This window comes from Pipra filicauda, unplaced genomic scaffold, assembly GCF_003945595.2.
Source record: "Pipra filicauda isolate LSUMZ 115617 unplaced genomic scaffold, ASM394559v2 scaffold240_size1633699_pilon, whole genome shotgun sequence".
Taxonomy (NCBI): domain Eukaryota; kingdom Metazoa; phylum Chordata; class Aves; order Passeriformes; family Pipridae; genus Pipra; species Pipra filicauda.
The window spans coordinates 717,398-730,251 of NW_024104355.1; the positions used below are offsets into that span (position 1 = coordinate 717,398).

Here is a 12,854-nt window from a genome sequence, read left to right on the forward strand (position 1 = left end):
AATGTGAATTATTGGAATGACATGTGTCCCCTGGAACTGATGAGCTGTGACTCATCATCCATCTGTGAGCTGACAAGTTACCTTATATCATATCTTAGGCATTTCCAGAAAGCAGAAAAAAAGATAAGTTGGCCAAAATTTACTTTTTGCTTCTTTTCTCCCTTCCATGTTTGTATGTTGCTGTCCCATGTCATGTTAATAGAGAAATAATGAGAAATAACAAAAGGAGAGGGAAAGAGGTATGTAGAACTTGGGGCCATTAGCAAACCTTGTTATTTAAAGGTAGATTTACTGAGAAGAGTTAATGCTTTTCTGAGGAAAGAATTGTCAGTAAGTTTGGACTGGTTGCAAGATGGCAGCTAGATGATTTATCCTTCTGCCCTGTGTTTTTGAGCTGAAAAACCCTTTGGTTACTTCTTGTGCTTTTACATTCTAAGGACATACAGATGATACTACAGTTATGAAATTGATTTAATGTGTTATTTTGAATGACAGAAGTGTAACAAAGTTACATAAACTTCCTTTTTGTTAGTTTATTCTTTCCCCATAGAATCTAATTTTGTGATCTCTAAGTAAACCACTCTATCCCCTAAATCTGTTTATAAACGCTTTGTTAGAGATTTTATTTTATTTTACTACAGCAATTCATATTTCATTACTTAGAGAGAATGCACTCCATGTGTTTAGTTCTCATTGGCAATATCTGAGTTATAGGATACTTGAGCTCTGTAAAACTGCCCTTTGTCCTGCTCCAGTCTGAAACCAGGGCTTTATTCCCAGGGAAAGAGTGGGACTTTTGTGCACCCAGGTCATCTTCTGACAGGTAGTCAGGGCTAGAAGGTTTTCTGTATTTGGGAAGCATTCCTGGGTCCTCCTTTTTAAATTTAGCTTTTCAGTCTAGTGAGATTTGCATACGAGTGTCCGTGAGGACTCTGCTGTGAAAGAGTCTGGGTAGTGTATTTTTTATATCCTTTATTTTATGCAGAAACAGACACCGATTCGTGGACACTGTTAAGAGAGAGATGTGCACTTTGCCATGTCTGGTAAACACTGTGCCATTTGTGAAATGACTGCAGTACCTGGCAGCCAAGGTTGGTTTATTGCAGGCAAGGAGAGCTACAAGAATATTTGATAAAAGCATCTTCAAGTTTCTTCTAGAATTGGAGAAACGCAATGAAAGGGCACAAAAACTACTTGATCTGTACAGTGTACATTTGCTTTAGAGATCAGATTTCTTTTGTGTGTGTTGTGGCTGTGTTTGAAAACACATAGGGGTCAGGATTCAGGGTGCCTGCAATGAGAAGGCTTTTCAATAATGTTAATACTGCCCCTTCCCAGTGAATTACCAGAGCAAAGCATGGACTTTCTTCTTTCACGAATAAAGTAGGTCTGTACCGTTTCTTATATTTCTCAAACTCTAGGTCTGCTTTGGGAAGGACCAGTTTTCACCTCTTCATTTTCTAACTCTAACCAGCCTTATTCTATCTGTAACATTTTTTTTCCCCCTAGTCATGTATCTCTATTTTTATGGACATGACAAGGAAAGAGCTAGGAAAGTGAATTTTATGTTTATTCCCCCACCATTCCGCAAACTGTTAGGAAATTGCACTGAGGAAGTCATCACTGCCACATGCATTCTATGGAAAGCATCTAATTCTGTTTTAAATCTGTGCCTTAAGTACTCCGTATACATTTAGGATTCATTCTTCAGCTCTGTGAAACTGTAGGTTATTTCCCAGGGCTAAGAATACTGTTTTTATGGGGATGCCTAGTCACTGGGAAATGTACTCCTCTCTATTACTTTACATTTTTTCTCTACTGTTGTGTTTCTGTCTCTTTTTTTCATAGAATGACTCGTGTTGGAAAGGATCATCCGATTCCAACCCCTTACCGTGGGCAGGGACACCTTCCACTAGACCAGGTTGCTCAGAGCTGCATCCAGCTTGGCCTTGAACACTTCCAGGGATGGGGCATCCGCAGCTGCACTGGGCAACTTGTTCCAGTGTCTCACCACCTGTTTTCCTCTCTGTGCATTTCCCTGCAGCAGTTCTCCTAAATTTACACTGTGTGTTTCCCTCCCACTCTCTTTTCTGTCTTTTAAAGCAGTCAGCAATTAAATCAGTACGATTATATTGGCTACTAATTATTGTTTCATATTCTGTATGTTTTATAAGCTCCTCCGGCTGTGCCCTTAATATGGGGCTGGTGTGGGCCTCGGGGGTAAATACAGTAACTAAGAAGCTTAGCACCAATAATTTCCAGAGTTCTCCAGACATGTTTACTTCTATGGCTGGAGGAGTTTATATTTCTCAGAATGTGTTTGCACTTGGAAAGAATCTGGAAGTCCTACCAGACAGATCTTACTGCTTTTAAATGCATTTTAAAGCATTTACTTCGTTGTTTTCTTTAGGAGGAGGATCTGTTTTTGGATTGAAGAGATTAGGATGCGGTTTAAAATTAAAAACATCTCACAAAGACCAGTTCTTTAATGGTAACAGCACTTTCTGTGGTGGCCCCAGTGCTATAGAGGGTGAGATTCAGGTGCCACCTCGGTTGTGAGACTGATCAAACCTGAGTATTTTCTTTCATGAATTTTCCTTCTTTCATAATTCAAACCACAAGAGGGCACTGAATATTCTTGGGAACTCTAAATAAGTATTTAAGGGTGATAATTCACTAAGTAGTTGTACTCCGAGACACTATTAGATATGGGGTTTCTATCCAGATGTTCAATAAATCTTTTATGATATTTTTTGGGTTAAGGGTCTGGCTGGGCTCATTCCAATCTAGAGAAAGAGAATATTTCTAACTTTAGAACGTCAGACTTACATATTTACTTCTGTGCTTTATGATCTGTGGCAAGTAAACAGTGTTCCTCCAGAACTCCACGCTGGGAAGAACGGAGTGCTCCCCAGTTCACGAGTGAACGTAAAATGTTACACGTTCGTGCATTTGGTTGCTAGACCTTTCCTTCCCCAAGGGCGTTCTCCAGTGGTCTTTAAAGCTAAGGCGCTGTAGTGCAGACGGGAGTCACAGGGGGGCAGCTGAGGACTGATGGATTCTGTGAGAGCTACAACGGGGGTAGTGCTGATTTTTGAGTTCTTGCTTTCTGAAACTGCACACGTCATCGCCCTCGCTAATTCCCTCTGCTGCGGTGGTGAGGTCCACCCGGTGCCCAGTACAGGTGTGCGTCCTTATCTATTCACGATAGTTCGGGGTTGCTACAGTTCTCGGGTATGAAGAGAGGAATTCTAATAGCTAAGGCTTATCTCTGTGATCTGGCAAAGAGCTAAGTATCCCTAGAGTACGTTTCTGCAGTGGCATGATATTTAGTGGCCAGCTACAGCCACCTTAGTAGCTGCCTGTCAGTGGCAGCTTGTTTCACGCTGTAATCTGATTCATATTTACTGTGAAATATGTTTGTGTAAAAACATGTCAGACGTGATTCAGATCCCTGTGAGAGGGAGAGAGGTGTAATCCTGTATGACTAGTTATTTAATTTATGAGATATTGTTTTCTCACGCACACACACAAAATAATGATTAAAGTATGTCTGAAGTGGCAGTGGGCAGAATGGTATGCAATGTTATACCCAAACTTCTGCTGTTTGCTTTTCAACCTTGCTTTTTAATTTAGCTGTAGTTAAGCAATGTGAAAAAACTGAAGGTCTGCTTCATTTTTTTTAATAAACTCTCAGTCAAAGCAAACCTGTCTTATTTGCTCCTCTGCAAGTAGATGGAACACTTGTATTTGATATCTGGTGTAATTTTCACTTTCTTACACGTCCCACATGACACTTGCTAGGTTTGTAAACATTGGAGTTTTCTAACTTGAAATATTCAGCTGTTCAACTTGAAGCACTTTGGATTTGGTTGAGGGTCACTTATCTTGCAGATTTATCTAACAACTCTTATCTTCATTGGTGCTTTTGCCTCATCAGCCAAAGAGATACTATTACAGTGTTATCTTGGTTTGGGAGATAACTGAAAAAGTGAAACTAATTTGTGTAAGATAAAGCAGAAAGCTTGAGACAGGGCAAGGACAATCCACTATCTGAGAGTACTAGACCATCTGAATATCCTCCTACTCTTTCACATTTGGTCTGTATGCACTTCTGAGCGGAATACGTAATGTTCTCCAAAACAGCACTTTTCATATTATGTAATGAATTCATATCACTTGAAGCTGACACTGAGATTTATAATCAGACAGGATCCACCTAAATGTCAACGAGCAACCATGAATCACCTTTGTTTGCTGAGCAGTATACAGATAGTACAATTACCAAAGCATTTGTGCTGACTTACAGAACATTAATAAAACTATTCAAATATGAAAATACCTACCAAAAATTCTAAAAAATCACTGTATGTATAGAACTAATTTTACTTGGGTTTATGAAACCATGTAGTTAGCTAGTACTGTGTTTTGAAATTACGTTCTTTTGGCTTTTAAAAGAGCATTCTTGCCCTTCTATACTTTGCTCGTTTTTCCCAGTCTCTCTGTACTCATTACTGTCTCTTCCCAGATTATTACCCACAGATGTAGCTTTACAAAGAAGAGTAAAACAAGTGATGTTTGCCAGTTCTACTGGATGATGCCTGAGTAATGTTCCTTCTTCTGAAGCAAGGCAGGGGGAAAGTACTGCAGTCTCTTTATTACCTGTGCTGTGGTAGTACCCACAGGCAACAGTGCTACTAGGAAGGCATGAAGAGACGGTGCCTGTCCAGGGGAATGTGCAGTCAGCTCTGTGGTGCTCTCCATCTGTCTGGTGCTCGCAAAGTGAACTCAGCAGGAGATCCAAGCGGTCACTGCAGTGGATCTGCAGCAAGCTCCACAACACGTTCTGATGTCTTTCCTTTTCATTGTTTCTACTAGCAGCATGTGAGCCTATGGAGAAAGAAATGTAATTGACTGTCAAGAGCTCAGATTTTGCAGGTGTCTCTTACGGTTACTCAGGGCTCATTAGATAGTTTAGCACCCATAAAAAATGTGAAATATGTTTAAGGCAAAGAATTTCAAGAAAAGAAAAAGCAATCGACCAGTTAAAGACCTGCTTCTTCTCATTTGCATTTAATGTTTTTATTTTTCTTCAAACTCAGAGCTTGCAATTAGGATACTGTTGGAGTCTACCTGCAGATCAAAATGTTAATGGAAATAACATCCTTCAATTCCCCAAGTCCCTGACTGTATCAAGAAAGGACATGCATTACTTTTGGCTATATGTTAAGGAAAGTTATGTGTTAAGGAAATTTCCCAGTCTGACCATTCGTGAGATGCTCTGGCAGTCAATCTGCATTTCAATATGCATTTCAGTCTGCAGCTTGCAAGCTGAGCTACCTGGGCCAGATGTGTTCCTCAATATATATGCCCTCAACAATAAAGAGATAATCTAAGACCATCATTCTTTTTGTTCATCTGAAAATTAACACCATCTATCAAATAACTTGCACTACCCTTTATTAATTCATCTACGGTAATACTCAGTTATTTCTGACTATGGGCCTCAGTCTTAGAAGTATGACATGGCTACTTTCATCTTCTAAGAAAAATGCAAGGAGTCATGTAGGAAAACCCCTACGGAAAATAAGGGGTAGGAATATTGCCTGAACACAGACAGCCAGTCAGTGATAAAGCAAAATGTTTGTCATTATAGAGAACATGATCACAAAAGTATATAAGGTCTGTCGAAAAGATCTTCCATGATTGGATAGAAATAAAACTTCCTGAAGACTGCACATCTATTTATTACTTTCTCATCAACATGTAATAAAAAAAAAATTTAACTGCTTCACTGAAATTTCTGCCAAGAGCTTCTATCTTAAAAGTCCTAATGTTCTGTTGTTAACATATTGTTCATTTTTCCATTGCATCTTGTTTTATTATACCAACCAGATGACTGGTTGAGGTGTCAAAACTCTGAGTTTATTTAATGAAAAAGAGGTGTGAGTTGGAGGAAAAATGGGTATATGGATCTATTTTACAATGCAGGGTTGGCATATAACTTTCGTACTTACTCTGTTCGTTGTCACTATATGCCAATTCCAACACCAACACCTGTTTTCTTCAGGTAACTCACTTTTTAGCCAGTCCTGAGAGTGGCAACGGTCATGACACAGAAGTTCATACAGCCCTTCATCCCTATATTTACCATTGACAAGAGGTTGGTGTGAGGTCTCAATAGTGGTTGATGCATCTTAGAAGTGGGGATGAGGGAACAGAGAACAATTGTATTGATTACTTTTGTCTAAAGAGGACCAAAGAAGTAGAAAAGCAGAGTTTTAGACTTTCTTTCAACACCAAGTAGCAAGGCCAAAATTGTTCCATTTCTTTTGAGTTCATCATCTCAGGAAAACCCTTGTACTATAATCAAGGAATACTGGATGCAGCTGCACTAGTATTTTAATTTTGATCAAGACTGTATTTTTTAAGCAAGTGTTATGTTTTTTCGTGGTTACCCTACCATGCTTTAGTTTACATCACAGAGCAGTTTTGGGGTGTCCAAATTGAATTTCTTTGTTTTGAAAATAAGCCAGAATATGTTCTGTAGATCCCTGCCTAATGCAGTCCAGTTGTCCCCACTGATGTCAGGTCCTTGGGATCAAATCAGAGCCAGACCAAAGTAGAGCCCTTTGAGATGTGTGCAGCATAGATGCCAGGTTCTTACCACCAGGTGTTTCAATCTATGAATCTGTTCCAGTTGGTTCGAAATACTTGGTAGTGTGGACATGGCCAATCTAGACAGCCTCCAGAAGAAGAACTACCATCATCTCTCAGCAGCTGGTGATGACAGCATGCAGAATTCAAGGACCACCAAACTTGTAGAAGAAATCTTGACAAAAGAGCCATTCAACCTACCAAACATCACTGATTTGAGAGCAGTTGACACCACCGATACTGGTGAGTAGAGGATTACAATATTTAGCTACTTAGGTAGAAGAAGACCCTAACACTATAAGAACAACAATTTCTGCAACTACTACTTCTCAATGCATCAGCAATGAAGTAAGTATGGATCTGAGTAGCTAAAAATGGCTTAGGTGTCCTCATTACTTAGGATCTTTCTTTCTTATTTATTATCTCTGATAATTAAAATAGTGTGCCAAATGTTATTAACTTTGATATAATAATTTGTGAGTCTGTATTTAAATACAAAATCTAAATTTAAGTTTTATGATAGTCTATCCACGTAGTTGGTCTGGGAAAATAAAAGGTTGACAAAGCCTGATCAAACAATTACCGCAATTAGGTGCAAGTTAAACATAAGAAGAAACTATGGCAATTTCAGCACTCACTGACAGGTAGGAAGTAGAAGAGATGTCTGGAGTTGGAAGAAACACCCAAGAGTCACAGACAGTGGTGAGTGGTGATAGTACAGTGGTAATGACATTTTAAATATTACTTTGTATGGAATCTTTAAATGATCCAGAAGGATACCATTATTTGAGGTAGTGACAAATACAGTGTCTCACATCTATCAACAGTAGAAATAGAATTGCATTTTCCAAAAGCAGAATACTGAAATTATGTTTCTGACAGATTTTTTTTTATATGTAGACAAATTTCTCATTTTCACTTTCAAAAAAATGCATAGTTATTTATGTATTAATGGCTTACTTGCCAAGAGTCTTGCTAGCTTTCTGTTGTTCGAAAGGTTTTAGTGCCAGGTTTATTCATTGAATCACAGGATGACTGAGGTGGGAAGGCACCTCTGGAGATTACCTAGTCCAATTCCCCTGCAGCACCCCTGCAGGGTCACGTGCATTGCTCAGATCTGTGTTTGATTGGGTTTAGACTGTCTCAAGGATGGAGACTCCACAACTTCTCTGGGCAACTTGTTCCAGTGCTTAAAACCCCCTGGAATAAAAAACAAATTATTTCTTAAAAGTTCTTAGGTTTAAACGGAATTTCCTGTATTTCCTAAAATGTGCCCGTTTCCTCTGTATTTCCATTTTCTTGTTTCCATTTCGTCTTGTATTTCAGGTTGTGTCCAATCCTTTTTCTCTCAGCAGTAATATAGTTAAGATGGACTTCACTTACTTGACAAGAGAAAGGTAGTAAAGTTAATCGTTGTTGGGAGGACAAAGGTTTTGATTTATGATACTTACTGCCTTAAATACCAAGTTGATCTAAAATTCTGTCCGTGCAACTGCTGACTAGAGAACATGAGCTTGTTTTCTGTGTCTGTGCTTTTAACTTGGCTTCTTCTTCAGATGGTCTGGAGTCTGGTAAGAAAACAAAGAATATATATTCTTTATATGATTAAGTAAGTAATGTAGCTTAAGATGAGTTTGAGAAGAAAACTATTAAGTATGTTGATTTTGCAATATAAGAATTCTGTTATCATCTGCATTAGAGAGAGAGAAGATTTCTTTTTTCTGGGGGAAACTGTTGCTCTTTTTCATAGACCTGGCTATACATAGAAAGAGCTTATCTTGTGTTCCCCATCTAAGCAAGATGTCCACTAGTATTCAAAGTGCTATTACCAGAATAACAAGTCTGGGGTTAGAAATAAAATAAGTATTGAAATGTATTTCACTACTCCATGTTTAAATGGATTTTTTTTTTCTCTAACACAATATATTTGATATTGAAAGTGATGCCTTTTTAGCCACTGGATATACTTGGAAATGACTGCTTCCTGTTCCTCCAATCCAGCTGAAATATTTAAGGTCAAAACGTAACAACTGAGATTTTTGTATTTTCTGTCTTTTGTAGTGAAATATAGCATTTTGTTCATGTTGGGATGCTTTGTTGTAGAGGTCAGGAATTTTTGGTGATGCACAATATAATTTGGAGAACAAAAGCCAATAGGTTGTTGAAAGTTTGTTCCAGCTGTTCGTAGTGTCAGAGTAATCTACAGTGTAGGGCACTACTTTCTGTGACATGATGTAAGTGCAATAACATTACCTGAGGTATGCAATTTAACTATTTGTTTCTGTGAATCCATCTCCTGTATCTCACTGTGGCAGCCTTGTCTTCTTCCCCTCCACTAACACATACTCATATATCTCCCTAAGTCAAGAGCTCAACCTCACACTCCTAACGTTCCCATAGTCCTCCTGTATCCCCTACTACCCCAATCTCATACTTCTATTTCCACTACCTGTTCCTCTTCCTCAACCTTTTGGAAACTCAAACCTCAGCCTTGTTTAGATTCCACTACAGGCTGTGTTAAAGCCTATAGTAGGTGATGCAGGATGCTACTAACATCTACAAGTTATCTGACATCAAACTGATTCCTAATAACCAGGTCTTTTGTGAGAGGGGTTTCTGATCACTAGGGTTAATTATTAAATTTCCATATGTCCTATGGCCAGGAAGAGCTTATTTCATGTTTCTGGATGCCAATACTAAAATTATATAGCCTGAAGAAAACAGTGCTAAGTTAGGGTTTCTCATCCAAAGTGGTTGAGTATATTCCATCTGAGGTTTATGGTAAGACAGGGAAGTTTTCATCAAATGATTCATCACATACTTGAATAGATTTCCAAGCAAAGCGAAGTGGATCAACTTATGGAGATGCCAGGGCATCATGGTGATGCCATAGGTACTCTAGGGACATAAAGATTACCCATTTGTTTCTCCACTGATTGCTGAGTGAGTCTACTTACCTAACTTTTACATGACTTCAATAGGTGAGATGTTTCTCACCTGTCCAAGATGCAGTTGAATTATTTGCCGGTAAATATGCTTACAGGCCAGGGTTTGACCAACCATTACTGTATCTTAATTCACATAAACCATGTTGTCCATGTCCAAAGTTAGGGACTGATATTAAAATTGTTCAGAAATTTGTGTGTGTGTGAATAAACTATATTCCTGTTTGGTACACTTCAGCTAGCACAACCTTCCTCTGTATGTGACTGTGAACTTTGAATCTGTTGTGCATGTACAATACTTCCACAGACTGCATCATATAGTTTGTCAGGCTGGCATTGAGACCGAAGTCATTGCCACCGAAACAAATAATACTTGTATGCAGAGATACTACTTTTGAAACAGACTGTTTTGGTGTTGAGATTCACAGGAGTAAAGACCTAGTTTTGTTGGGAATGAAGTGAAAAAAAGTGATGGAAGGGATTCCTTCAGTGTAAAACATTCAGTGACAGTTCTCAGACACTGAGGTCCAGCCTGGATTTCACTGAGTTGCTGAATTTGGCATTGTTCAGTCACAGACTCACTTTTTGATTTATGCCCCAAAGTACCACTGTACTTAGCTACATTGATTTCAGCTTGCTGCTGCTAGAGGAACTTTTGCAGGAGTTAGCCAGTTTGGACCTTTGGCACAGTTGTACTTTCTGATTAGTAAATATGGGTGCGTTGTAGTTTATAGTTATTGATACTGTAGAAGCATGTTACTCCCTGTTAATGGTTACAATTCAAAATGTGTGTTACATACTCTGCCCATGTACTTTCAGCTTGTTTTACAAGCTGCACTTTCATTTTAAAACTTGAGTATGTGGATATTGTCACACAGTGATAACAAATTATCTTATATAGTGATAACGAAATATAATGATAAGATAAATGTGCAATAAAAGTTCAAAATGTAGGGGGTTTCTGACTGACATCTCAAATATATGGATGATTTCTCTGAAAAAGATATCTGGGGTTATTAAACTATATCTGTATACAGTTATATGCTTTTTTTTTTTTTTCTGAAGTCCCCATTGTTATTTCTCATGTATCAATGTAAACCTGAATGATTGCAGTTAACTCTGAAATGTGAGATCAAAATCAATCCTTCAGCATTTTCATCTGCAGAACTCTGAAACCAGTTTTTCAATGGACTCGATCACTTTTCCACAATGATACTGGGTTTTTAAGAGTCAACTATCTTAAAATCTACCAAATTTTAAAACCACTCAAAAATGCAGACTGCAGAAACAGGGCTGTTTCAGGAGAAATTCAACCAGGAAAAAGATTCTACTCTGAGTTTTCTGTAACCAACACTTCAAGGTCAAAATCCTGCCTTTAGACTGAGCAAGGATATATGTGGGTGGTAGTTTTCATTAAAAAAATTAAGAATTTGAATTAAAAACTTTACCTGTACTTTACCTTAACCTATTACAGTTAGATATTAAGATTTTGATTGTGCCAGCTGATACCAGGGGGAATTATCTCTCTTAAACCTATAAACTATAGCCTCTTCTTCGTTTTGGCAAAAAAAGGTTTTCCCCTCTAAGGCAATGAGAATAGATTTTTAAAATCAGATGAAAACGGTGAAGGAACAGTTTGAGTTAATTTTAGTTCAGGTGAATCAAAATCATAAAATGACATTTCAGACTTTTGTATTTACAGTATTTTTTTCTGCCATATTCTGAAGTTTTTACAAGACAGTAATTTGAGATTAAAAATTAATCTTTCATTACAAAGCTAAAATAGGGCATTCTGACAATTTCACAGCTCTCTTTCTGAATCTTGAAATTTTATGGAAGGTAGGGTTTTTTCTATATTTGGTTAAACTTTTTGTATGAATGCCATCAGTTTTAAGGCTCACAATTGTTTCCCTCAAAATTGTTCCCATCATTACGTGTCAAAAGTCAGGGGTAGAAGAACAAGTGCATTTGAATCTCACTTGAATATTCTGGCTGTACTGTTATCTTATACATCATACAGATGGTAGAAATTACCATAATTAATATTCCTGGGAACTGCGTGGACTTGACTTTTGCCATTTTTCAGCACTCTGAGCTTGTATTGCTCATTGGTTCTAATGAAGGTTGCAGATGCTTATCACACTGGAAAAATAAGTCCTATCTGCAAAACTGCATGTATGAAAGATAAAGATGCTTTTTTAACCTTCAATTTGTGAACTTCTTTTCAAATATAGAAATACGAAACACCCAGTAGTGATTGCTTAGTGTGCTGGTTTAAAGGTAAACCAGCAGGGGAAGTGAACCCAACTCAAAGGAGAGATTATAAGTCAGAATAACAATTTAATAAAATATACAGTAAGTATGATTATACAGACAAACAATTGGTTTTAACCCACAAAACCCAAATGTATAACCCAGCACCCTGGGGCATGAACAGAGTGGTGTTCGTTGGGCCCCCTGAGTCCAAAAAGGAGAGGGGAAAACTTGTTGGTGAGAGTGCTGTTGCAGTCTGGTCAAGAGTGGTGATTGCAGTCCGGTTGAGAGTGGTGGTTGCAGTCTGGTTGAAAAGTGGTGGTTGCAGTCCAGTCAAGAGTGATGGTCTGCAGTTTGGTTGAGAGCGGTGATCTGCAGTCTTCCTCTGGATCCCACGAGTGGTTAAAAAGTCCCAAAACCCCAAGATTATATATTCTCCAGTTCAGGCAGGAATGCCCAGTGCCTCCCTCAGGGCGGGGAGTTCCACAATGGGTGTGAGGATAAAAACACCCTTCTATCTCGCAGGCCTCTTAACACCCAGTTTATAGCCTGAAGAGTCAGGCTGCTCTGGGCAGATGGTGTAAATGGTCTATTGATAACAGTTTCTGGGAAATGGCATGGAAGGCTATAGAATACCCATACAGTGATGAACTGGTCCCAGCTGTTCTAACTAGGGCACTTAGAAAGGCTGTTCATGATTTTACTCACTGTGTGATAAATAGGTGTGTAATATTATGTCAAATATGTTCAAAGCAGTCCAAAATGAAGTGTCTAGTCCCGTAAAAGAATGAAGATTACATTCTATAGGCATGCTATAGCAAGGAAAGTGTTCTATGTGTATCTCATTATATGACATTATATCTCGTTATGGTCGGTGGATTTTACATGTTGCTGAAAGAGTTTGTGAGTTGTTATTGCATAGGTAAGTGGAGTCCAGATAGGGCACTGAACTGGGGCTGAAGTGACCTGGGCTGTGTACCCAGTCCTTCAAAGTCTTGC

General features: G+C 38.4%; 1 protein-coding gene across 1 annotated transcript in view; it reads left to right on the forward strand.

The window, feature by feature from the left end:
* Window positions 1-6,714: 6,714 nt before the first annotated feature.
* MEP1B (meprin A subunit beta) overlaps window positions 6,715-12,854 on the forward strand; it is a 28,012-nt gene continuing 21,872 nt past the window's right edge. Inside the window, exon 1 of the mRNA XM_027750291.2 lies at window positions 6,715-6,900. Coding sequence (XP_027606092.2) covers window positions 6,729-6,900 — 172 coding nt within the window. The 5' untranslated portion in view covers window positions 6,715-6,728. The remainder of the gene's footprint in view (window positions 6,901-12,854) is intronic.